General features: G+C 44.1%; 1 protein-coding gene across 12 annotated transcripts in view; it reads right to left on the bottom strand.

Moving 5' to 3' along the window:
* ppfibp2b (PPFIA binding protein 2b) overlaps positions 1-25,766 on the bottom strand; it is an 87,122-nt gene that overhangs the window by 10,020 nt on the left and 51,336 nt on the right. For 3 of the 12 annotated variants that reach the window (XR_004204759.1, XM_031801060.1, XM_031801066.1), the window contains 14 exons: positions 24,301-24,441; positions 17,336-17,533; positions 15,988-16,080; positions 6,299-6,410; positions 5,909-5,941; positions 5,291-5,352; positions 4,349-4,424; positions 4,055-4,161; positions 3,729-3,796; positions 3,336-3,410; positions 2,937-2,997; positions 2,621-2,656; positions 2,104-2,242; positions 619-754 (listed from right to left, as the gene is read on the bottom strand). Coding sequence is in view for 11 of the 12 variants with exons in the window: in XM_031801060.1 (XP_031656920.1) it covers positions 619-754; positions 2,104-2,242; positions 2,621-2,656; positions 2,937-2,997; positions 3,336-3,410; positions 3,729-3,796; positions 4,055-4,161; positions 4,349-4,424; positions 5,291-5,352; positions 5,909-5,941; positions 6,299-6,410; positions 15,988-16,080; positions 17,336-17,533; positions 24,301-24,441 (1,337 nt within the window). In the remaining variant the exon portion in view is untranslated. The remainder of the gene's footprint in view (positions 1-618; positions 755-2,103; positions 2,243-2,620; positions 2,657-2,936; positions 2,998-3,335; positions 3,411-3,728; positions 3,797-4,054; positions 4,162-4,348; positions 4,425-5,290; positions 5,353-5,908; positions 5,942-6,298; positions 6,411-15,987; positions 16,081-17,335; positions 17,534-24,300; positions 24,442-25,766) is intronic. The other 9 variants (XM_031801070.1, XM_031801061.1, XM_031801067.1 and 6 more) reach the window with 5 other exon arrangements.

Consider the following 25,766-nt stretch of genomic DNA (forward strand, 5'->3'; position numbering starts at 1 on the left):
AGAGTTAGTACTACAGGATGCAAATTTTTGTTTGAAAAAGCTAGCCTTAGCTTTCCTAACTGCCTGTGTATATTTGTTCCTAACTTCCCTGAAAAGTTGCATATCAGGGGGCTATTCGATGCTAATGCAGAACGCCACAGGATGTTTTTGTGCTGATCAAGGGCAGACAGGTCTGGAGTGAACCAAGGACTATATCTATTCCTAGTTTTAAAAAAATTGAATGGGGCATGCTTATTTAAGATGGTGAGGAAGGCACTTTTAAAGAATAGCCAGGCATCATCTACTGATGGGATGAGGTCAATGTCATTCCAGGTTACCCCGGCCAGGTCAATTAGAAAGGCCTGTTCGCAGAAGTGTTTTAAGGAGCGTTTGACAGTGATGAGTGGAGGCCGTTTGACCGCTGACCCATTGCGAATGCAGGCAATGATCGCTGAGATCTTGATTGAAAACAGCAGAGGTGTATTTGGAGGGTGAGTTATTTAGGATGACATCTATGAGGGTGCCCGTGTTTACGGATTTGGAGTTGTATCATTAGTACCTGAATTAATAACTCTAAATAGATATTCAGCAGTGTGCCCTTCCTGTGTACGTGTGTGTGTCTTCTGTACAGGTACTCACTTCCCCCAGAGTTTCTTGATGCCCAGGTGGTTCTTCTTGTTCTCTGGGGAGACAGGAGACTGCTTTCCTGAGTCCACTCCAGACGACAGGGGGGACAGGTCCGACTGCGTGGACTCATCCAGTCTCTCCGACTTTCCTATGAGAGCAGGAGATTATGTTAAATAAGTACTGTACTACTATTTCAAACTGTTTCAATCATTTCCCTACTGTTCTCTTCATGAAAGTAAGTCATGCAAAGGTTAAGGGACACATTGTTTATTTCATTCTTTAGGGCCTACATTTAAGGTCTATGCAGGACCCACACATTTCAAGTAGATCATGCCAAAGGTTAGCCCAGTGTGAAGTGAAACAGGAAAGCATTAACATTGTTTGTGCGCTCCAACATTTTCAGTATTTATAAAGCAATTTTTACATCCGCAGATGTCACAAAGTGTTTATACAGAGTGCTTAATGCAATTTAAACGCTGTCTTAGCGGATGCCAATTCAAATCTGTGAAGACCAATTCCTCTTTTGCATATTCAATAAAACTATTTCACACAGGGAAATTAAATTACAGCCTGAGGTGAATGGGTTATCATGTTGCATCTATAGTTGTTTACAGTGGATGGTTATGCCAGTTCAGACAAGGTCTGTGCAAGCAACCCTCGCCGCACATGACATCGCCTAAGTAGCCCTGCTTTTGAGGGTAGTCAGCTTTGGGAGGGGTGCACTGCAACACCATTCATTTATGTGAGAAATAAAGGGTCAGGCATAATCCGAGACACCTCTCTCTGACTCACTGAGGGTCTTACACCCTCCAGCACAGGCTGGAGTTTAGTCACAACTTTAATCCGTAGTGAAAACAGAGGCTTGGTGCTTTGACATGCATGGGGCTTCTGCCAGAGTAGTAGCATGGTACCTAAAGCTGGAGCGCTGGCACTCCTGCAGCGGTCTTCAGCCATAACACAAACAGAAAGCCACGCAAAGCAAAAAAAGAGGACAGGAGAAACAGAACAGCAGCAAACCAAGTGAAAGATTAGTTCAGAGTGAGAGAGAATGCAGAGAATAGCTGCCCCAATACAAACCAACCACAGTATGAGAGAATAGTGAAACAGTGCCATTGTTGTAACAAGCCATAGAAGTGTATTTAAGCAATAAGGCCTGGGGGGGTGTGCTATATGGCCAATATACTACGGCTAAGGGCTGTTCTTATGCACAACGCTACGCGGAGTGCCTGGACACAGCCCTTAGCCGCTGTATAATGGCCATATATCACAAACCCCCAAGGTGCCTTATTGCTATATAAACTGGTTACCTAAGTAACTAGAGCAGTCAAAATAAATGTTTTTTTATTGTCAGCCAATCAGCATTGAGGGCTTGAACCAACCCGTTTATAATTATTTATAGTATAGACCCTAGGAAGATTTTGTTATTTGTTGTTTGAAACATTCTAGTAGGATGTTTGATAAAAACCACAAGTAGCAGTGTTTTAAGATGTAACTTACTTAGGTTCAACTCACTGTCCTCGCTATCGTCAGGGGACAGCTGGACTGGTGTGGCATACTGCTCTTGATCCCCATTCATGTCAGGTCGAGATAGCTTCCCTGGTAGGGTCTGATATTTGTTCATTTCCATGTGCCGATTCTGTAAGTGGGGGGGAACCATGGATACAGGCAAGTCACGAGTCTATTCAAAATTAAATTAAATGGCATCTGTTGACATTTGATTTCAGTTGAACTGCTACTACTGTACATTACAGATCACAAGAATCAGATTGATATTTTTTCCTTTCATGACAATATCACTGTAAATTCAATTGGATTGCCATTGGAGTCACAAGTGTTCAAGAAACAACAGAGAAAAGGCTAGTTTCATAAGCCTTAGAGGCATTGAGAGTATGATCGCTACTACATTTGACAGTTTCAGGTCAACCCTTGGCTCTGTTCAGGTCAGCCAGGATAAAGTCAGCTTGTGAGAGGTTAAGGGTTAGCAGCTCTGGAGAGATCATTCAGTGGAAAATACCTCTGAAACCGCTTCAACTGGTTGACCCACTACATGCTACAGGAGGGGGACCGTGCATGAAGAGAAGACACACACTGTTAGTAGACTGATGTATTGACAGTATCAACTAAACAACAAAAGTGTGAGAATGCACTATGTGTTTATCACTTTTTGTTAGGTTAACAGCCATCAGAAGCGTATTGGTTATGTATTGCTGTTAGAACACGCATAACGTTTTCTAATGTGTTTGGTCAAATACAAATGAAGCACATGCTGCATGTCTAACATGGATATATTAGTCTTAAAGTTCAATCAAAACACAGCAAAATCATGAAACCTTTGGTAACGATCTGCTTTGTAACTCCTCCAGGCTGCTTGAAAGCATCTGTGGTTGGGACCTATTGAGAAAAACAACAACATTGAAACCCAACTTGCACTACAAGAGTAAAGTATTTTAACTTGAGTTACGAGTTCAGTACAGTAGAATTGAGAGTTGGAAACTCTTAGTTGGTGCTCTTCGTGGTCTGTGGCACTACCTCCCAGAAGGGATTGTGGGTAATGTGATGTGACAGGCTGGGCTCTACAGGAGAAGGGGTCTGAGAGGGCTGTTTGTGCCAGGCGGGGACATCACAGTGACAGGGTCACTCACAGCCACTTTAGCGGGCCCCTAATTAAAAGACAACCAAAACAAAGAGCAGCCTGGCTGTCACACCCATGCAGCCTCAGTTCTACTTGCCATTGTCCGTTGTGGAAGCAGCCAGCATCGCTCGGGGAGACCATCACCATGGACGTCTCCAGGGAGGTCTGGATACTGTGGCAGAGGGACAGGTACAGTAGAACACAGTAAACTTGAGGGAGCACGGCTGGAGCAAAAGGTGTGTGTGTGTGTGTGTGTGTGTGTGTGTGTGTGTGTGTGTGTGTGTGAGAGAGAGAGAGAGAGAGAGAGAGAGAGAGAGAGAGAAAGTGCTTGCAAGTGTGTGGGTGTCCAGGGTTACATATGCCCTTCATGCACGTTTGGTCACCCTCTCCTAAGTACATGTCATTTTAACAACAGCAACAACAATACAAGGCTGTTAGTGAATTCTTCCTCCATGTGTGTTGAATCAGTGTTTTTTGTTTGTTTGCTTACCTAGAGTTCAGCTCTTTCTGGAAGGATGAGGAAGACCTTAACAGAGGAGAGGAGCACCTGGAAGACATCTGAGTAGGGAGAGATCACACAGAGGACACACTTTAGACCAAAAGGTACTGGGTATGCACACTGAACAGTCTGCTAATACACTGCCATGGTATGTGAGCGCAGAGGCATGGGGGTGTACTACTATTCAGTGCTTTAGGTCTATTCTATGAAAATATGTAAGAGTAGGCAGGCACAAGCACTGAGTACTTGAGAAATGCAGGTTGTAGTAGTACTGTGTTTAGTGGTTCCCAGAGGAGGAGCACGTAGTGGTCTCTTACCTCTGAACGGATGATGTCTGAATGAGCTTTATGTGTGAGAGCTCTCATCTTCAGACTCCCACTCAGTTCCTCCTCACTGCTCCCAACAAGGAGCTTCTCACTGGTCACTAAACACACACACACACAGGGGTAATGCAGTGCTATGACCCCTAAGCATTATCATTCAGTGCATACCATCTTCAACATTCTTTGAATTATTTACAAAGCTTGTTTGAAAAATACTTGAATGTTTATTACCTCTGAGAGTGAGTGTGTATATGCAGTGAGTGTGTATATGCAGTGAGTGTGTATTACCTTGTGCGAGGGCCATCACCTCCTTCATCTTCCTGTACTGTCTCAGGAGAATAGTGAGCTCCTCTATGTGACGGTCCTGACACAAATAGAGAGGACTTCAATAACATACCTTCACTTTGTACAACGTCAACAAATTACGATGTTAATTCAATGGTGGGTCTCATCCTGAATGCTGATTGGTTAAAACCGCATTCCAGCCGGTGTCTATTCCACAAGTTACCACCGGCTAAATTGATGACGTTAAAATTCCTATTTACTCTGTTCCATCTGACTGCGCAATCCAGTGATTGTGTTAGCTGTGTTGTTGGCTAGTTCCTCTGAACAACAGTGTCCTAACGAGAGAGCACATTTTTATGCCACGCAAAATCACGCCTCATTAGCTCATTGTTATGGATGTATCCAAATAAATGTCACTAGAAAACAGCTTAAACAAATGCAAATGCAAATGCAGCTACTGTTGTTATTCTTTTTTATGTTTGACGTGACTGTAAGTTAGCTGTAGTTGGTTAGCTAGCAAGGGATAAGAACATTGCCAGGCAGTGTGGCACTGGAACATTTAGAACGAACAACTGGGTCGAGTCCATAGATATAGAATTTAAAGAACGACTGGGTCGTGTCTCTGGCAACTGAACCAATAGAACGAACGACCAGCCGGCTTGGGTAGCAACCCTAGATTTGTGTTGGAACTATATCTTGTGGAAGGATGAAATAGTATGAATCAATTATTCAATATAACAGTTTTAATGAAAATATGTCAATCATTATTTGAATATGTTGGTAACCTGTTTAAAAGTGATAATGCCCTCGAAGCCGGTGTTTGGAGGCTATATTGGCACGGTTTGCTCACCCTCAACGAACATATCCTCCAAACACCGGCTTATCGGGCATTATCAGCTAAATATCACAATATACACACTATTCAACAGAGTTTTTAAAACATACTTTCTCATCATTTGCCGCTAACAACGACTCCATCCCCATTTTCAACCTTTGGAATTCTTGGTCTGAAAAAAAATATATATTTTTGTGAATCACGAGAGTAATAATCTAAAAAAAAAGAGCTGGTGTAAGGGCTTTAAGGAAAACAAATGCCAGGGCAGATTTCTGGTCCCCATCCACCCCTGAATCAAGTTGTAGTCATGAGCTCATGAGGCATTTCTAAGTTATATTTTTCAATGGGTATGTCATTAAATGAAATGACAATTGGCCAGCTTTATCCTAAATCTTGCAGATTGCACCTTTAAATTCTGAAAGAGAACAGGGCTCATATGTTTGGCCTAGTGACCTTACCTTCATAGGTGACAAAACGAGAGCTAAATGAACAGCCCTATGAGAAAGAGGAGTGACTGTTCTCATGAGTGTGAGTATGAGGAGTATGTGTCAGAGCTTTCCCCCCCCCCCCCCTTCTCTCCTTTGTAGCTGCCAGGGCTGATGGAATGGGTGTGACAGACATGACAGCATGCCAGCGTGGATTAGACAGCAGAACAGAGAGGCAGTGACGGCAGAGCAGAATTGCACCAGGACCACAATTACACAAGCTTAGTCAGACTAGAGCCTTACATTGGTCTGTCAGCAGTCTCCTAAAGACCTCCACTACAGCAGGGGGCAGCATAGAGTAAATCAACAACAGTGGAGGGGGCAGAGAGAAGGCATTTGTTAGGTATTATTTGAACGAGGCACCATACCTGACATCACACATGCAGTTGACTAGCTTAATGTCAAATTCGATCTCGAAACAACCATAACTTGGGTTCAATTGGTATCATTAGTTCGTATTATCAAATGTCAATGTTCAAAGTTCCCCCCCTGCTCTGACAGTAGAATAAGCATTAGTGGATGATATTTAGTTTGAGGTGAACCCACTGTATTAATGACACTATGCATTCAAGTGTCAGTCCCCTGGTGTTTGTTACTGATGATGTATGATGTGTGTTTGACAGGTAAGGTTACCTCTCTCTGGATTCTCATTGGTCATTGGGCCTCTGGAGACCAGCTGGCTCTGAAGGCCCTCGATCTCAGAGTCTTTGGAAGCCAGTATCTGCTGTAAGTCTGCTATCTCCACCTGTAGAGAGAGGGTCACGGTCAATGGAGTGATCCAAGTCAATACTGCATGTCTACAACCACAGCCGCCCGAGCCACGGCTTTGTTCACCACGTTACCATCTAGAAGATGGAGACTGGCAGGTGCATCACATCTGGGATCGAGACACTGATAAAAAGCTTCTATCTCCAGGCCATCAGACTGTTAAACAGTCAACACTGCTCTGAACTTTAGTCAGTGTTACTAGCCAGCTACCACTAGGTACTCTACCCTACGCTTTAGAAACTTCTGCCCTATGTACAGAGAGTCATAAAACACTGGTCACTTTAATAAAAGGTTAAATATTATTTTACCCACTTTATATGTATATACTGTATTCTAGTCATGGCTCATCCCATAACTATTGCTGTACACACCTTTTCTATTCATATACTGTCCATACTGTCTATACACACCACTATGTGTATAGATGTTGCTCCTTCCAATATTCTTGAATTGTTTTTATTTTATTTTTATTACGTGTGTTTTGTTTATTATTGCTAGGTATCATTGCATTGTTGGAGCTAGAAACATAAGCATTTTGCTGCACCTGCGATAACAACTGCACATCTGTGTATGCAACCAATAAACGTTGATTTGATAATGACATTACAGGCTCTTCAGTCTGTAAAGCTGAAGCATTACAGTTTACGTGATAGAAATGTAAAGGTAACTTCTGATTGAGATGACATATGCAGCATTTACCCTGAATAAAGTCTCCACTAAAGCGGGAACATTGCCTTTACATTTAAATCAAGCTGTACAGCTGAACTTCTGCGATACGGATTGAATAGAGCCCGTAGTCTCCTACAGATATACAGTGGGGCCTGAAATTATTGACACCCTTGATAAAGATGAACAATAATGACTGTATAAAATAAATCATTCAAATACTGAGTTATATTGTAGGCACATTTTTGGGGGGAAATTACACTGAGTGTACAAACATTACAGTGTCCCTTGTTCAGGTCCCTGTCTTTCAAAGATAATTCATAAAAATCGAAATGACTTCACAGGTCTTTATTGTAAAGGGTTTGAACACTGTTCCCCATGCTCGTTCAATGACTCAAACAATTCATGAATATGCACCTGTGGAACGGTCGTTAAAACACTAACAGCTTACACACGGTAGGCAATTAAGGTCACAGTTATGAAAACTTAGGACACTAAAAAGACCTTTCTACTGACTCTGGAAAAACACCAAAATAAAGATGCCCAGGGTCCCTGCTCATCTGCGTGAACGTGCCTTAGTCATGCTGCAATGAGGCATGAAGATGTGGCCAAGGAAATATATTGCAATGTCCGTACTTTGAGACTCCTAAGACAGCGCTACAAGGAGACAGGACGTACAGCTGATCATCCTCGCAGTGGCAGACCACGTGTAACAACACCTACAAAGGATCGGTACGTCCGAACATCACACCTGCGGGACAGGTACAGGATGGCAACAACAACTGCCAGAGTTACACCAGGAACGCACAATCCCTTCATCAGTGCTCAGACTGCCAGCAATAGGCCGAAAGAGGCTGGACTGAGGGCTTGTAGGCCTGTTGTAAGGCAGGTCCTCACCAGACATCACAGGCAACAACGTCGCCTATGGGCACAAACCCACAGTCGCTGGACTCGACAGGACTGGCAAAAAGTGCTCTTCACTGACAAGTCGCAATTTTATCTCACCAGGTGTGATGGTCGGATTCGCGTTTATCGTCATGGTCTGGGGCGGTGTGTCACAGCATCATCGGACTGAGCTTGTTGTCATTGCAGGCAATCCCAACGCTGTGCATTACAGGGAAGACATCCTCCTCCCTCATGTGGTACCCTTCCTGCAGGCTCATCCTGACATGACCCTCCAGCATGACAATGCCACCAGCCATACTGCCCGTTCTGCGTGTGATTTCCTGCAAGACAGGAATGTCAGTGTTCTGCCATGGCCAGCTAAGAGCCCGGATCTCAATCCCATTGAGCACATCTGGGACCTGTTAGATCGGAGGGTGAGGGCTAGGGCCTTTCCCCCAGGAATTGGGGGTAACATCTCACAACAAGAACTGGCAAATCTGGTGCAATCCATGAGCAGGAGATGCCCTGCAGTACTCAATGCCGCTGGTGGCCACACCAGATACGGACTGTTACTTTTGATTTTGACCCCCCAGACACATTATTCCATTTCTGTTAGGCACATGTCTGTGGAACTTGTTCAGTTTATGTCTCCGTTGTTGAATCTTATGTTCATACAAATATTTACACATGTTAAGTTTGCTGAAAATAAACGCAGTTGACAGTGAGAGGACGTTTCTTTTTTAACTGAGTTTAGATTGACCAGGTGAAACCAGGTGAAATCTATGATCCCTTATCTAAATCCGCACCGGTTTAAGTGCGTCAACAGCTGCAACGCTGCAGGTTTTCTGTGTATATCAAGAATGGTCCACCACACAAAAGATATCCAGCCAACTTGACACAACTGTGGGAAGCATTGGAGTCAACATGGGCCAGCATTCCTGTGGAACTTTTTTAACACCTTGTAGAGTCTATACCCTGACAAATTGAGGCTGTTCTGAGGGCAAAAGGGGATGCAATTCAATATTAGGAAGGTGTTCTTAAATGTTTTGTACACTCATTGTATATTATTTTATACTAATACAATCGCTCAGCGAAAGAGATTGCTAACTTCTTGCATGTCTTGTGGGTATGATCTCTGACCCACTGTAACTTTGTAACTTTCTCACTCATCATTATTCACGATTCATTCAGGAGTATCCATAATCATGGTAGCATCAACATTAATGTAGAAGTGTTTAAAAACATATTATATTCTTATTTATAATAAAAGGGCTTCTGAGTGGCGCAGAGGTCTAAGGCACGGCATCTCAATGCAAGACGTATCGCCACAGTCCCTCGTTCATATCCATGCTGTATCACATCTGGCTGTGATTGGGAGTCCCATAGGGCAGCACACAATTGACCTGGGTTTGGCTGTGGTAGGCCACCATTGTATATAAGAATTTGTTCTCAACTGAGTTGCCTAGGTAAATACATTTTAAAAAGTTACACAATTAGACATTATTTACCATTAATTTCTATTTGGCACAGAATCATCTGAAACAAACTCAAAAATCGAACTGAAATGCAATGGGACCAGGGAAATCGTCTGTCCTCGGTTGCAACACTCACTACCGAGTTCCAAATTGCCTCTGGATGCAACGTCAGCACAGGAACTGTTTATTGGGAGCTTCATGAAAAGGGTTTCCATGGCCGAGCACACAAGCACACAAGCCTAAGATCACTATGCGCAATGCCAAGCGTCGGTTGGAGTGGTGTAAAGCTTGCCGATATTGGATTCTGGAGCAGTAGAAAAGCTTTCTCTGGAGTGATGAATCACGCTTCACCATCTGGCAACCTGACGGATGAATCTGGGTTTGGCGGATGCCAGGAAAACGCTACCTGCCCCAATGCATAGTGCCAACTGTAAAGTTTGATGGAGGAGGAATAATGGCCTGGGGCTGCTTTTCATCATTTAGGCTAGGCCCCTTAGATCCAGTTTTTAACGCTATAGCAAAAATTACATTCTAGACGAGTTTGTGCTTCCATCTTTGTGGCAACAGTTTGGGGAAGGCCCTTTCCTGTTTCAGCATGACAATGCCCCCGTGCACAAAGCCAGGTACATACAGAAATGGTTTGTTGAGATCGGTGTGGAAGAACACAGAGCCCTGACCCTAACCCCATCGAAAACCTTTGGGATGAATTGGAATGCCAACTGCGAACCAGGCCTAATCGCCCAACATCAGTTCCCGACCTCGTTAATGCTCTTGTGGCTGAATGGAATGTTTCAACATCTAGTGGAAAGTCTTCCCAGACAAGTGGCTGTTATAGCAGCAAAGGGGGGACAAACTCTATATCAATGCCCATGATTTTGGAATGAGATGTTCGACGAGCAGGTGTCCACATACTTTTGGTCATGTAGTGTAGCTCAGAATTTGAATTATTTATTTTATACAGTCATTATTGCTCATCTTTATCAAGGCCGCCAATCATTTCAGACCCCACTGTAGTTCCAAGGTGACAGTTAGGAAAATCATGAGGGGTGTGGTGCATAATTCCTGATTAGGTCCTTAGTGTCATAGGGAGGACAAACAAATACTGATCAATTCAGTATGAAGTCAATAAAAAACTTGAAACACTAGGTAACTATCCACACAGTCATGGGCAGCAATCCTTATCTGGTAACACAATGGGTAAAGGGTTGAGCAATGGGGCTTGGAATAAGGTGCAGTAGTAGACAGAAATGGAGAATGAGGCTGGATGAGAGCAGTACACTTCACCACTGCAGTACAAATCAGCGGTTGAAACTGAAATTATTTGAGTTCAATCATGTAGAACAGAACCATTTTTTGCTCCATTTTACTGTTTTGACCTGCAAAATAAAGTTTAGAACTTGTTCGAACCCCCCAAAAAGAACAGATTTATATTGTTCCTTTCTAAACCTCTGAAATACATATATATTTATTTTACATTAGCTCAACATTAAATTACTTCACCAATCAGTGCGGATGGAGCAGCTTGCTATGGCGTGGGCAAGCTATAGTTGTTTTAGCATAGGCAGCCCAGCTAGCACAGTGAATCTGGGCCGATTACGGATGAGAGTCGGGGCACTCGGATGACAGTCACACTCGGCCGTAGAGTCACATATGGGCCGAGTCTGGGCCACCTTCTGCAGTATTAATAATGGCTAGAATGCGGGGATTAAGTTCGGGCCGATTCCGGTGTGAGTTATCTGGCCCTAATATATTACTTGGGGCTAGGGCCGATTGGGGCTACTCTCTGGCAGATGATTACACGGGCTGCTTTATATAATTAACCTTTCATTATTTATTTATTTATTCCATATTTTCCTCATTGTTTCTGTGATAGAAAATACAATTAACATGTAAGTTAAATTCTTTAAGAGTCCTGTGTAGTATTGTAGTATTTTGATACTGTGCAAGGCAATAAAAACTTTGTGGATGGAAACTCACAAGTGGTGCAGTGGTTTAAGACACTGCATCGCAGTGCAAACTGAGTTTCTACAGATGCTGGTTCGAGACCCATGCCGGCCACGACCGGGAGACCCATGCCGGCCACGACCAGGAGACCCATGAGGCGACGCACAATTGGCCCAGTGTTGTCTGAGTTTTGGGAGGGTTTGACCAGCCGGGATGTCCTTGTCCTATCGCACTGTAGCGACCCCTGTGGCGGGCTAGGTGCATGCACGCTGACACGGTCACCAGGTTATGGTGTTTCCTCTGACACAATATATTTTTGTGTGTGAATGGTTATGATTTCTATGTATAAAATGTATAATAGTCATGTTTAAAATGACTAAATCGGGGTAATTTTGTATATATTTATTTATATTTGCATCGGGATTCTGGTAAGATGCCGGCAAATTCCGGTCGGCGATTCTGGGCAGTCATTCATTTTGATTTCGGGCCGAGTCTGACACCCGATTCCGGGCCAATTCAATCAGTTCTGGCCACTTCTGGTCCGATTCCTAATTGCGAGCTGGGAGCCAGATTTTGTGGGTGGAAGAGAGTGAGAGAGGGCTTGGTGCGCTGGGCATTGTTATGAAATACATGATCTGAATTAGGCCCACAGAATTATACCTACAGAGGAGTGGCCTCTATGGAGGAACTTTGAATGTCTTTGAACTTCCGAGCGCTGGCTTAACAGGTTAAAGTTGGACCAGAGCTAGCTAACAAGCTTGTGTGTGCAGAGCGGCACCAGAATTAACTAGCACTGAAAAATGGAATCCATTCTTCTCAAATTAAAAATCTCTCCCTAATTTATGAATCATGCTTAATGTCAGTAGACTACAGTAGCCTAAGCTTCGGAAGGGGAGGGGCAGATTGCCTACACATGCACACACACTGGCAAAGATTTTCAGACACTGGAATACGTTTCTGAGTGACAGAGTGAGTGCTTTGCATAGGCACCTTAAGTTTGTGAGACTGAAGAAAATGCACGGAACGTAAATAACGTTATTATCCAGTTCCCATGTTTTTAAACAGTTCTGGAACAGTATAGATCACTTTTGTTCCCGGTTCGGATTCTGTTCCTCAAAAAAGTTTGTTCGGTTCTGTACCCTGAACCGGTTCCAACCCCTGGTAGAAACCCAATAGACCACATGCACATTAAAAAGGGAACCTCACTAATCCAATAATAAAATATGGGTAAGCATGGAGGTCAGTATGGTGATTGTTTGCCTGCCTGCCTGCCTAGGACCATTCTGGCTTAACTGCCTGAAGCCTGTGGATGGTAGTCAATGACCACAGAGACTCCTATAGAGGGTCATGTCAGTGAACTCAATGGTTGGAAGTCTCAGAGTCGATCATCTACCATTCACGCCCACACAAACAAACACTTGTGAGCCATCTCCTCTGGATGAGCACAGCGTATAGATAGATCTTCTAAACATGGCAGTCTGTCTGCAGCTTGAGACATGTACGTATCGCCCCCCTCAACCCCCTTCACCTCACTTCTGCAGAACCCGTACATTGAATAACAGATAGCAATTGGAGCATGCTATGTTCTGTATTATTAGTTCTTGGTCGGAGAGGACGGGGGAGTAAGAGTGAGCTGTCAGATCGAGTCAATGTTAAAAGCATTGTTCGCTTGGTCTCGCTCTTCCCTTTTCCCTATTTGTTTGTTTTTAACTTTTTTCTCATTCTCCCCATAGATATAGAAAACAAATGTACATATCCTTATTTTGAAGGAATATATATATATATTACACAGCTCAAAAAAATAAAGGGAACACTAAAATAACACATCCTAGATCTGAATGAATGAAATATTCTTATTAAATACTTTTTTCTTTACATAGTTGAATGTGCTGACAACAAAATCACAAAAATTATCAATGGAAATCAAATGTATCAACCCATGGAGGTCTGGATTTGTAGTCACACTCAAAAGTAAAGTGGAAAATCACACTACAGGCTGATCCAACTTTGATGTAATGTCCTTAAAACAAGTCAAAATAAGGCTCAGTAGTGTGTGTGGCCTCCACGTGCCTGTATGATCTCCCTACAACGCCTGGGCATGCTCCTGATGAGGTGGCGGATGGTCTCCTGAGGGATCTCCTCCCAGACCTGGGCTAAAGCAACCGCCAACTTCTGGACAGTCTGTGGTGCAACGTGGCGTTGGTGGATGGAGTGACACATGATGTCCCAGATGTGCTCAATTGGATTCAGGTCTGGGGAACGGGCGGGCCAGTCCATAGCATCAATGCCTTCCTCTTGCAGGAACTGCTAACACACTCCAGCCACATGAGGTCTAGCATTGTCTTGCATTAGGAGGAACCCAGGGCCAACCGCACCAGCATATGGTCTCACAAGGCACAAGGGGTCTGAGGATCTCATTTCGGTACCTAATGGCAGTCAGGCTACCTCTGGCGAGCACATGGAGGGCTGTGCGGCCCCCCAAAGAAATGCCACCCCACACCATGACTGACCCACCGCCAAACCGGTCATGCTGGAGGATGTTGCAGGCAGCAGAACGTTCTCCACGGCGTCTCCAGACTCTGTCACGTCTGTCACATGTGCTCAGTGTGAACCTGCTTTCATCTGTGAAGAGCACAGGGCGCCAGTGGCGAATTTGCCAATCTTGGTGTTCTCTGGCAAATACCAGACGTCGGGCCCTCATACCACCCTCATGGAGTCTGTTTCTGAGCATTTGAGCAGACACATGCACATTTGTGGCCTGCTGGAGGTCATTTTGCAGGGCTCTGGCAGTGCTCCTCTTGCTCCTTCTTGCACAAAGGCGGAGGTAGCGGTCTTGCTGTTGGGTTGTTGCCCTCCTACGGCCTCCTCCACGTCTCCTGATGTACTGGCCTGTCTCCTGGTAGCGCCTCCATGCTCTGGACACTACGCTGACAGACACAGCAAACCTTCTTGCCACAGCTCGCATTGATGTGCCATCCTGGATGAGCTGCATTACCTGAGCCACTTGTGTGGGTTGTAGACTCCGTCTCATGCTACCACTAGAGTGAAAGCACCGCCATCATTCAAAAGTGACCAAAACATCAGCTAGGAAGCATAGGAACTGAGAAGTGGTCACCACCTGCAGAACCACTCCTTTATTGGGGGTGTCTTGCTAATTGCCTATAATTTCCACCTATTGTCTATTCCATTTGCACAACAGCATGTGAAATGTATTGTCAATCAGTGTTGCTTCCTATGTGGACAGTTTGATTTCACAGAAGTGTGATTGACTTGGAGTTACATTGTGTTGTTTAAGTGTTCCCTTTATTTTTTTGAGCAGTATTTATATATATGCGCTAGGGAAAATAAAAGGCAATTCTAAAATATGCAGTTTTGTCACACAACACAATGCCACAGAGTTAAGGGAGTGTGCAATTGGCAAGCTGACTGCATGAATATCCACCAGGGCTGTTGCAAGAGAATTTAATGTTATTTTCTCTACCATGGGCCATCAGAATTTGGCAGCACGTCAAACTGGTCTCACAACTGCAGACCACGTGTAACCACCCCAGCCCAGGAACTCCACATCCGGCTTCTTCACCACATCGTCTGAGAACAGCCACCCAGACATGTGATGAAACTGAGGAGTATTTCTGTCTGTAATAAAGCCCTTTTGTGGGGAAAAACTCCTTCTGATTAGCTGGGCTTGCCTACCCAGTGGGTGGGCCTGGCTCTCAAGTGGGTGGGCCTATGCACTCCCAGGCCCACCCATGGCTGTGCCCCTGCCCAGTCATGTGAAATCCATAGATTAGGCCCTAATTAATTAATTTAAATGGACTGATTTCCTTATTTGAACTGTAAAATTGTTGCAATTGTTGCATGTTGTGTTTATATTTTTGGTCAGTATAATTCCCCATTATTTAACTAAAAATAGAAATGGGTATAGAATCCACATGAGGAACATTGTCAGAGGAATGCCAGTGTTCCTCATATGGATTCCGCACAGTGTCTAGTCATACAGATGACAATACACCAAGTGTACTCTACTCACAGGATCTCAGTAGAACCACCTGAACCTGTGAGGGATTGGGTGAATGAGATTCCACAACCATGGTGTTAACAAGAGGAGGGGAGGATGAGGAGGAGGAAGAGGGACAAGTGCAGAGTGAGGTGGAGGCAGAGAACATCAGGAGCAGAGGGGGAAGGAGAAGGTGTAGTCAGCATGAAAGAGGGATTAGGGTGAGGAAGAAGAGGCACCTGAGCGGTCCGCCATCGCTCCTCCCAGTGCTGCTTCTCCACCTGAGTGTGCTCTACAGTGACCTTCAGGCTAGAGAGCTTGGTCATGAGCGACTGGTAACACACATGGAGAGAGTAAGAGATAGAGAGCTAGAGGGAGAGAAAGCCAGAATGGGTGGAAAGTAAACTGGAAGATAGGAACAAAGTTTACCTCCAAAATTGGAGTTGCCAAGGGCAAAAAAGTGAAATTGAGGCAATTATGTTTTCAAATGAAATATGAATATCAATTTCCTAGAAAACCAACTAAAATGGGAGTCACCTTAAAGTGCCATGTGAATAAACATTTTTTTGTATTTTTTTTTTTTTTACCTTCGTGGCCTTTAGTTTTCTCTCATACTGCAATTTCTCCCCCTCCAGCACATCCACTTTACTCTTGAGGAGCCTGAGTTCTTGCAGTAAGCCCTGTGAATAACACAGAACATGTTGTAACGTTTTAATTGAAAATAACTGTGTCCCTTTGATGCAAAATCTCCAGACCATGCTCTTCACTGTGCATTCCGCACAAAATCACCAACGTATCCACTCAAAACCAATGTTGGATACAAACATAGTTCTCTCAGTTTATAAATGAACATGTTACACCAACAAGTAGAAGGGAAGTTTTCAGATGTTGACCCACGTAATTTGATCCCTTAACAGCCAGAACACTGTGCAGTTAATACATATAAAGCTCCACATCCCAGGAAAGGCAGCAGATGACCCTGTGACCCTATTAACATGTGACCAGTCAGTCAGCCCCTATTCCCATCAAACTCAACTCCAGACCTCGAAGCCAGTTGCACTGCTTTTTTTTTATTGTTCCCCTCTAATCAGGAACTGATTTAGACCTGGGACACCAGGTGGGTGCAATTAGTTATTAGATAGAACAGAAAACCAGCAGGCTCTGGACCTCGTAGGGTAAGAGTTGAATACCCCTGCCCTATACTGTACTCAGAAGTGATGGCTCAGGCTCCTCAAAAGGAACAATGTTTATGGACATTACCAGTCAGTTAGCCAGTCTGGTTGCCGGTTTGTTTCAGCACCCATTAGGTCCCTTCGAAAAAGTTATGTCAAGGCTGAATATTGAAACAAACTGGCACAAGGATATAATGTTTCTTGGACAATTTCATCAAATCATAAAAAACTTGAACATTAAAAAAGTGACTAAAGTAGATAGATTTGAATTCATCTCACGTTTAGAGATAGGGTAGGAGCATAAGCCATCAACCAAGCCCAGTATTTGGACACAGTGTCCAGTAAACCTTGATTGCATTAATAAGGTGAACCACGGTCATGCAAACACACCACACCACTTACAATGAGTTTGAGAGAACACTCAGATATTTTTATAAATGTATATATATATATATATTGACAAAAAAAACATGGGGGATTGGAAATGATGCAGACAAGTACATTGATGGATGCCACAATCTATCTGCAATATTAAAGCTGATCTACACCCCCCCCCCCCCCACAAAACAACCCCCACCCGGATATGGAGGAAAACAGTACACTAAAAACCACAGGATTCACACACATTGTAGTAGTAGAGATAGAGACTTCGGTCACTGTAAAGAGAAGCGTTAAGTACTAGACCCAGTAGAGGAATCTAGAGGGGTAGGGAGGACGGTAGTTAAGAAAGAGGGTGGGTAGCGTGTCCATGGGTACTGCCTACATTCTGTCCTCCACAGCAACAGCAAAACTCCTCCATGTCAGTGCCACCCAAGCCCACGTCAGGGCTCTGGTCATGGGCCTCGCGGGCACCACTCTCCCCCTGGGCCTCCATGGCCCGTTTCTCCATGATGCGGGTGTGGATCTCTTCCTGAAACCTACACATCTGCTCCTGGAGCTCGCTTATCAGATTTACCACACACTGAGAGAGGAAGAAGAAAATACAAAACAGAAAAAGGAATAATAATAATAATAAAAAGGTTCCAAATGATATGTACTGCTGTGGGTATTTTGTTTTTATATTCATAAAACAATTAAATGAAAATAAGAGGTACAATATATACAGTACCAGTCAAAAGTTTGGACACACCTACTCATTCAAGGGTTTTTCTTTATATGTTATTATTTTCTACATCTTAGAATAATAGTGAAGACATCGAAACTATGAAATAACACATATGGAATCATGTAGTAACCAAAAAAGTGTTAAACAAATCAAATTTATTTTATATTTGAGATTCTTCAAAGTAGCCACCCTTTGCCTTGATGACAGCTTTGCACACTCTTGGCATTCTCTCAACCAGCTTCATGAGATGACTTCATGAGTCACCTGGAATGCAATTAACAATCTCAAATTTGTGGAATTTCTTTCCATTTTAATGCGTTTGAGCCAATCAGTTGTGTTGTGACAAGGTAGGGGTGGTATACATAAGATAGCACTTTTTGGCAAAAGACCAAGTACACATTATGGCAAGAATAGCTCAAATAAGCAAAGAGAAACAACAATCCATCATTACTTTAAGACATGAAGGTCAGTAGATAAGGAAAATTTCAAAAACTTTGAAAGTTTCTTAAAGTGCAGTCTCAAAAACTATCAAGCACAATGATGAAACTGTCTCACGAGGACTGTCACAGGAAAGGAAGACCCAGAGTTACCTCTGCTGCAGAGAATAAGTTCATTAGAGTTAATTGCATCTCAGATTGTGGCCCAAATAAATGCTTCACAGAGTTCAAGTAACAGACACATCCCAACATCTGAGGATGTTCAGAGGAGACTGCATGAATCAGGCCTTCATGGTCGAATTGCTGCAAAGAAACCACTACTAAAGGACACCAATAATAAGAAGAGACTTGCTTGGGCCAAGAAACACGAGCAATGGACATTAGACTGGTGGAAATCTGTCCTTTGGTCTGATGAATCCAAATTTGAGATTTTTGGTTCCAACCGCAGTGTCTTTGTGAGACACAGACTAGGTGAATGGATGATCTCAGCATGTGTGGTTCCCACCGTGAAGCATGGAGAAGGAGGTGTGATGGTGTGGGGGTGCTTTTCTGGTGACACTGTCTGTGATTCATTTAGAATTCAAGGCACACTTAACCAGCATGGCTACCACAGCATTCTGCAGTGATACACCATCCCATCTGGTTTGCGCTTAGTGGGACTATCATGTGTTTTTCAAAAGGATAATGACCCAACACACATCCAGGCTGTGTAAGGGCTATTTGACCAAGAAAGAGAGTGATGGAGTGCTGCATCAGATGACCTGGCCTCCACCGACCTCAACCCAACTGAGATGGTTTGGGATGAGTTGGATTGCAGAGTGAAGGAAAAGCAGCCAAAGCTCAGCATATGTGGGAACTCCTTCAAGACTGTTGGAAAAGCATTACAGGTGAAGCTGGTTGAGAGAATGCCAAGAGTGTGCAAAGCTGTCATCAAGGCAAAGGGTGGCTCTTTTGAAGAATCTAAAATCTAAAATATATTTGGATTTGTTTAATACTTTTTTGGTTCCTTTTTGGTTACTGCAGTGATTTCATAGTTTTAGTAAAAATAAAGAAAAATGTCTGAATGAGTAGGTGTATCCAAACTCTGACTGGTACTGTATATATACATTGTATAAATGCAGTATATATACACTACATGACATCAAAAGTATGTGGACACCTGCTCGTCGAACATCATATTCCAAAATGATGTGCATTAATATGGAATTGATCCCCCTTTGCTGCTATAACAGCCTCCACTCTTCTGGAAAGGCTTTCCACTAGATGATGGTGCATTGCTGCGGGGACTAGCTTACATTCAGCCACAATAGAATTAGTGAGGTCAGGCACTGATATTGGACGACTAGGCCTGGCTCTCAATCGGTGTTGCAATTCATCCCAAAGATGTTCGATGGGGTTGAGGTCAGGGCTTTGCACTGGCCAGTCAAATTCTTCCACATCAATCTCGACAAACCATTTTTGTATGGACCTTGCTTTATGCACGGGGGTATAGTCATGCCAATAAAGGAAATGGACTTCCCCAAACTGCTGCCACAAAGTTGGAGGCACAGAATCCTCTAGAATGTCATTGTATGCTGTGGCGTTAAGATTTCCCTTCCCTGGAACTAAGGAGCCAGAACCATGAAAAACAGCTCCAGACCATTATTCCTTCTCCACCAAACTTTACAGCTGGCACTATGCCTTTGGGCAGCGTTCTCCTGGCATCCGCCAAACCCAGATTCATCCGTCGCACTGTCAGATGGTGAAGCGTGAATCATCACCCCAGAGAACGCATTTCCACAGCTCCAGAGTCCAAAGACGGCAAGCTTTACAGCACTCCAGGCAGCGCTTGGCATTGCGTATGGTGATCTTAGGCTTGTGTGTGGCTGCTCGTCCATTGAAACCAAAGCTCTCAACGAACAGTTATTGTGTTGACGTTGTTTCTAGAGGCCGTTTGTAACTCGGTAGTGAGTGTTGGAACCGAGGACAGACGATTTTTACGTGCTACACGCTTCAGCACTGGGTTTTCCCATTCTGTGAGCTTGTGTGGCCTGCCACTTTGCGGCTGAGCCGTTGTTGCTCCTAGACGTTTCCACTTCACAATAACAGCATGTACAGTTGACCGGGGCAGCTCTACCAGGGCAGGAATTTGACGAACTGACTTGTTGGAAAGGTGATATCTTACGATGGTGCAATGTTGAAAGTCACTAAGCTCTGCCAAGCCAATATTTGTGATGGAGATTATTTGGCTGTGTGTTAGATTTTTTTTTTTACGTAGATAGATAGCAGAAGTGGTTATTACTACGATGAGGGTAAAGGGACCTCTTGGAGCAGATCTGTACAGTTAAACTGTCAACGTGTCAAACATGGCACTGTACAGATCTGCTCCAAGACGTCCCTTTACCCTCATCGTAGTAATAACCACTTCTGCTATCTATCTACATCTATCTATATATATATATATTACCAAAAGTATGTGGACACACTTTAAATTAGTGGATTCAGCTGTTTCAGCCACACCCGTTGCTGACGGGTGTATAAAGTTAAACACACAGCCATGTAATTACTACGATGAGGGTAAAGGGACCTCTTGGAGCAGATCTGTACAGTTAAACTGTCACACTGCCAGACAGCGTAAACAAAGTTCCTGAGCTACTTTGCAAGTTCTCAAAGTGCAAACGTAAAGACTGGCTTATCTGGTTGCTGGCAAGAAGATACCTTTACTTCCCTGAGGAATTGGAAGGCTTCGAAGATTAAGGACAGCAAGTAGATTCCTAAACTAGATTATTAACATTTTGGCCAACTAGAATTAAACTGAAGTGTATGTTTGATACCAACAAGTTAAACGGTAATAAACTTTGATTTTATGGTTTTGAATCTTCCACTAGAGTAGAAAAAGTGGGCAAGTCCATTCTCTGTGAAGGGAGGGGGTAGGTTGGTGGTTTAATGTCCTAATCTTGGATACGTTGACAGAAATGCCTGGCTTGTGGACAGAGGAAGTTTCATATGAAAGTCCCAGTTGATGTTACACTAACAGTACAGCTGATGATACACATTCCTCCTCTATGTATAGCTGTATGCTCTGAGCTTGGTAGTCGAGGGGAGTGGGATGTTCCAAGTGAATTTCTGCCATTACCCCATGGTGCATGAAGCCTAGCCTAGTGTTTGTGGATGAAACCAATGCAGACTGGTTTCAGGTTACCATGGCACCGCAACCGGCGTGGAGTCCCGCTCCGCCCGGATATCATGGATTTATGGGACGAGGTCAGAGACACATGACCCGACAGGCTGTGTACATTACATGGAAAACCCACAAGCTTCCCCCTCTGTCAATACACTTGATATTCTGTCCCCAAGACAACTCTGCATAATGTCACTGTTACCAACAGTTACAGACATTTGCTCATGTTATGGCAAGATTCTGAATCAGATAGCGATTTCATTTCACATCGATGTGCCCCTCACGTCCAAACTGCTGTGCAAATGTCTCCAGCATATTTTTGCGCTCAGCAGTTGATTGCTCACCAGAATGTCTGGAACACAGCCTGCACGTCTGCACGTCTGCACGCTGCCATTTCTCATCTGCCCCACTGTCTGTCAGCGGCTCTAGTTCAGGCCCCGCCGAGATTCTGTGTCTCTGGTAATTTCCAGCCCTGCTTATCAGACTCTAAATCACCTTTTGGGGCAGCCGGGGAGTTTGGGTTCCCTGGGCCTCAGCGGACATTCACAACACTAAATCATGTTCATTTAACACAAGGCCAGATCCTCTGGTGACAGACAGACTGGGGGATGTTACTGGGCTGAGGCTCTGGTGACAGACAGACTGGGGGATGTTACTGGGCTGAGGCTTTGGTGACAGACAGACTGGGGAATGTTACTGGGCTGAGGCTCTGGTGACAGACATACTGGGGGATGTTACTGGGCTGAGGCTCTGGTGACATACTGGGGAATGTTACTGGGCTGAGGCTCTGGTGACATACAGACTGGGGGATGTTACTGGGTTGAGGCTGTGGTGACAGACTGGGGGATGTTACTGGGCTGAGGCTCTGGTGACAGACTGGGGGATGTTACTGGGCTGAGGCTCTGGTGACATACAGACTGGAGGATGTTACTGGGCTGAGGCTTTGGTGACAGACAGACTGGGGGATGTTACTGGGCTGAGGCTCTGTTGACAGACAGACTGGGGGATGTTACTGGGCTGAGGCTAAAGGGACCTCTTGGAGCAGATCTGTACAGTGCCATGTTTGACACAGTTAAACTGTCAACGTGTCAAACATGGCACTGTACAGATCTGCTCCAAGACGTCCCTTTACCCTCATCGTAGTAATAACCACTTCTGCTATCTATCTACATCTATCTATATATATATATATTACCAAAAGTATGTGGACACACTTTAAATTAGTGGATTCAGCTGTTTCAGCCACACCCGTTGCTGACGGGTGTATAAAGTTAAACACACAGCCATGTAATTACTACGATGAGGGTAAAGGGACCTCTTGGAGCAGATCTGTACAGTTAAACTGTCACACTGCCAGACAGCGTAAACAAAGTTCCTGAGCTACTTTGCAAGTTCTCAAAGTGCAAACGTAAAGACTGGCTTATCTGGTTGCTGGCAAGAAGATACCTTTACTTCCCTGAGGAATTGGAATGCTTTTCAGAGACAGACAGAGAGATAAAACACTGCCAACGTCATAGAAAAAGTCTGACTCTCCTCCTCTCCTCCCCTATTTTTCAAGGTCTTACATTGGTATGCTACAGTGCCATTTGAGAGCAGCTGGGTGTAATACACTGAACAAAGCAGCACAAAAGGCTCATTGAGGAGAGGCGAGGCGGAGGTGCTGTTGCTGGTGAACTGGACTGGGGTGTTTGGAGTAGTTGGTCAGGTTATTGGAGTTGAGCTGACTGCATGTGGTCGTGCCTAACCCTTCTCCAGAGGGATGACGCAACACATTAGGTGGAATCCAGCAAGCACATGGATGTGTCTGACTTAGCTCTGGATACAGTCAGAAGAACTAATATGATGAACTAATATCAGCAATCACACAGTTGTATAAGCTCTTATAATGGACATACGTCTTCCAGTTACTGTGAACCGTTACAATAATATTACAAGTACAATTGTAACGGTTCACAGTAACTGGAAGACTTATGTCCATTATTAGCCCAATACACTGGAGCAGAAATCCACTGAGAGCTGGTGGTCTGGTAATGACAGTTCCTAATGAAGTTATAAAATGGTGACCAGTCAGTGGATGACCAGGGCTTTTACAGACCTACAGAGGAGGTGCTCCTGTGAGGGGAACCTTACAGCTTGTCTGGGGGGGCACCGGTCTGTCTGGGGGGGCACCTGTCTGTCTGGGGGGCCACATGTCTGTCTGGGGGGCCACATGTCTGTCTGGGGGGCCACCTGTCTGTCTGGGGGGCCACCTGTCTGTCTGGGGGGCCACCTGTCTGTCTGACTGATTGTTTGATCTTCTTGGGGTGTCCCGTTGGGGTGCCCCAGGCTCTGGAGATCCCCTGTTTCTCTTTACTATAAACCTATAGGTTTGGAGCGGTCATATAAATGTGTCAAAGTGAACCTACAGACCTACATGTTTATGCCATTTTAACTTAAATCTTTCATTCACTACTCCTGTAGTATTTTTTTCTCCAGCCATGTGACTCTTCTAAGACTGAAAGTGAGGCTACTTGTGAATTGCTATTCTCAAGGTTATAGAGATATAATTGTCTTCATGCAAAGACCATGTTTCTCCTGAAGTATCTGACAGCTCTACATAGGCCTGCTGACACATTATAGCACATTGTGGTCTGTGCAACATCAAATAAACAATCCACGTGTGGTTTCTACCCAGCCAGCCTCAAAGAGAACAACAGGTGGGTCATGAAGCTGGTAAAGGCACTGAAAGACCACACTGAGACCACACTGAGACCACACTCGCTACTGATGGAATTATGTTGTTTTTCACTTGGCATTCCAGTACTGTTCGAACTAGAAAACATACTAAGTTGGCTCACTTCATAAGGCTTTGGGGGACTCTTGCTAACAGCTGTGGGTTAATGGTGCCACCATACAAAGCCCTGAGTGGAGTGCTTTTGGAATGCTTTTCATTTTCAGTTTAAGTCAAGTTTAAGCTATGTTTTACGGTTAACCAGCCCAGTGTGTGATTCTCTCAAATCATGCCAGCCTGCACTATAGTACTGTACCTCAGCTTTGTTCTGCTGGTCCTTGCTGCTGTCGTTGTGGTTCTGTTTCTCGTCCATGCCGACCAGCTTCAGTTTCAGGTAGGAAACCTCATCCATCAGATCTAGTTTCTGGGTCTCCAACGAGTTCCGGCTCAGCAGCTCCTGTGCAGCACACAGCCACAGAGACACACACATTAACACTCCCCTACACACACACACACATAACGCATCCACTGACCAGAGCGCAGTACAAAGTCAGTTGCTGCACCACTGGGCAAAAAGTTCCCCCAAACCAAAAGTTCAGCCAGGGAACCAGTGTCCTGCTCCGATATATTTGTATATATATCAAATAATGTTCATATATATATATACAGTTGAAGTTGGAAGTTTACATACACTTTAGCCAAATACATTTAAACTCAGTTTGTCACAATTTCTGATATTTAATCAGAGTAAAAATGCCCTGTCTTAGATCACCACTTTATTTTAAGAATGTGAAATGTCAGAATAATAGTAGAAAGAAGGATTTATTTCAGCTTTTATATATTTCATCACATTCAGAAGATTACATACCCTCAATTAGTATTTGGTAGCATTGCCTTTAAATTGTTTAACATGGGTCAAACGTTTCAGGTAGCCTTCCACAAGCTTCCCACAATAAGTTGGGTGAATTTTGACCCATCCCTCCTGACAGAGCTGGTGTAACTGAGTCAGGATTGTAGGCCTCCTTGCTCGCACACACTTTTTCAGTTCTGCCCACAAATGTTCTATAGGATTGAGGTCAGGGCTTTGCGATGGCCACTCCAATACCTTGACTTTGTAGTCCTTAAGCCATTTTTCCTCAACTTTGGAAGTATGCTTGGGGTCATTGTCCATTTGGAAGACCCATTTGCCACCATGCTTTAACTTCCTGACTGATGTCTTGAGATGTTGCTTCAATAGATCCATATAACTTTCCTCCCTTATGACACCATCTATTTTGTGAAGTGCACCAGCCCCTCGTGCAGCAAAGCACACCCACAACACGATGCTGCCATTCCCGTTCTTCACGGTTGGGATGGTGTTCTTCGGCTTGCAAGCCTCCCCCTTTTTCTTTCAAACATAACGATGGTCATTATGGCCAAATAGTTAAATTTTTGTTTCATCAGACCAGAGGACATTTCTCAAAAAAGTACGATCTTTGTCACCATGTGCAGTTGTAAAACGTAGTCTGGCTTTTTTATGCCGTTTTGGAGCAGTAACTTCTTCCTTTCTGAGCGGCCTTTCAGGTTATGTTGATATAGGACTTGTTTTATTGTGGATATAGATACTTTTGTACCTGTTTCCTCCAGCATCTTCACAAGGTCCGTTACTGTTGTTCTGGGATTTATTTGCACTTTTCGCACCAAAGTACGTTCATCTCTAGGAGACAGAACCCGTCTCCTTCCTGAGCGGTATGACGGCTGCGTGGTCCCATGGTGTTTATACATGCAAACTATTGTTTGTAC

The sequence above is a fragment of the Oncorhynchus kisutch genome, linkage group LG22, assembly GCF_002021735.2.
Source record: "Oncorhynchus kisutch isolate 150728-3 linkage group LG22, Okis_V2, whole genome shotgun sequence".
In the NCBI taxonomy this organism is placed as follows: domain Eukaryota; kingdom Metazoa; phylum Chordata; class Actinopteri; order Salmoniformes; family Salmonidae; genus Oncorhynchus; species Oncorhynchus kisutch.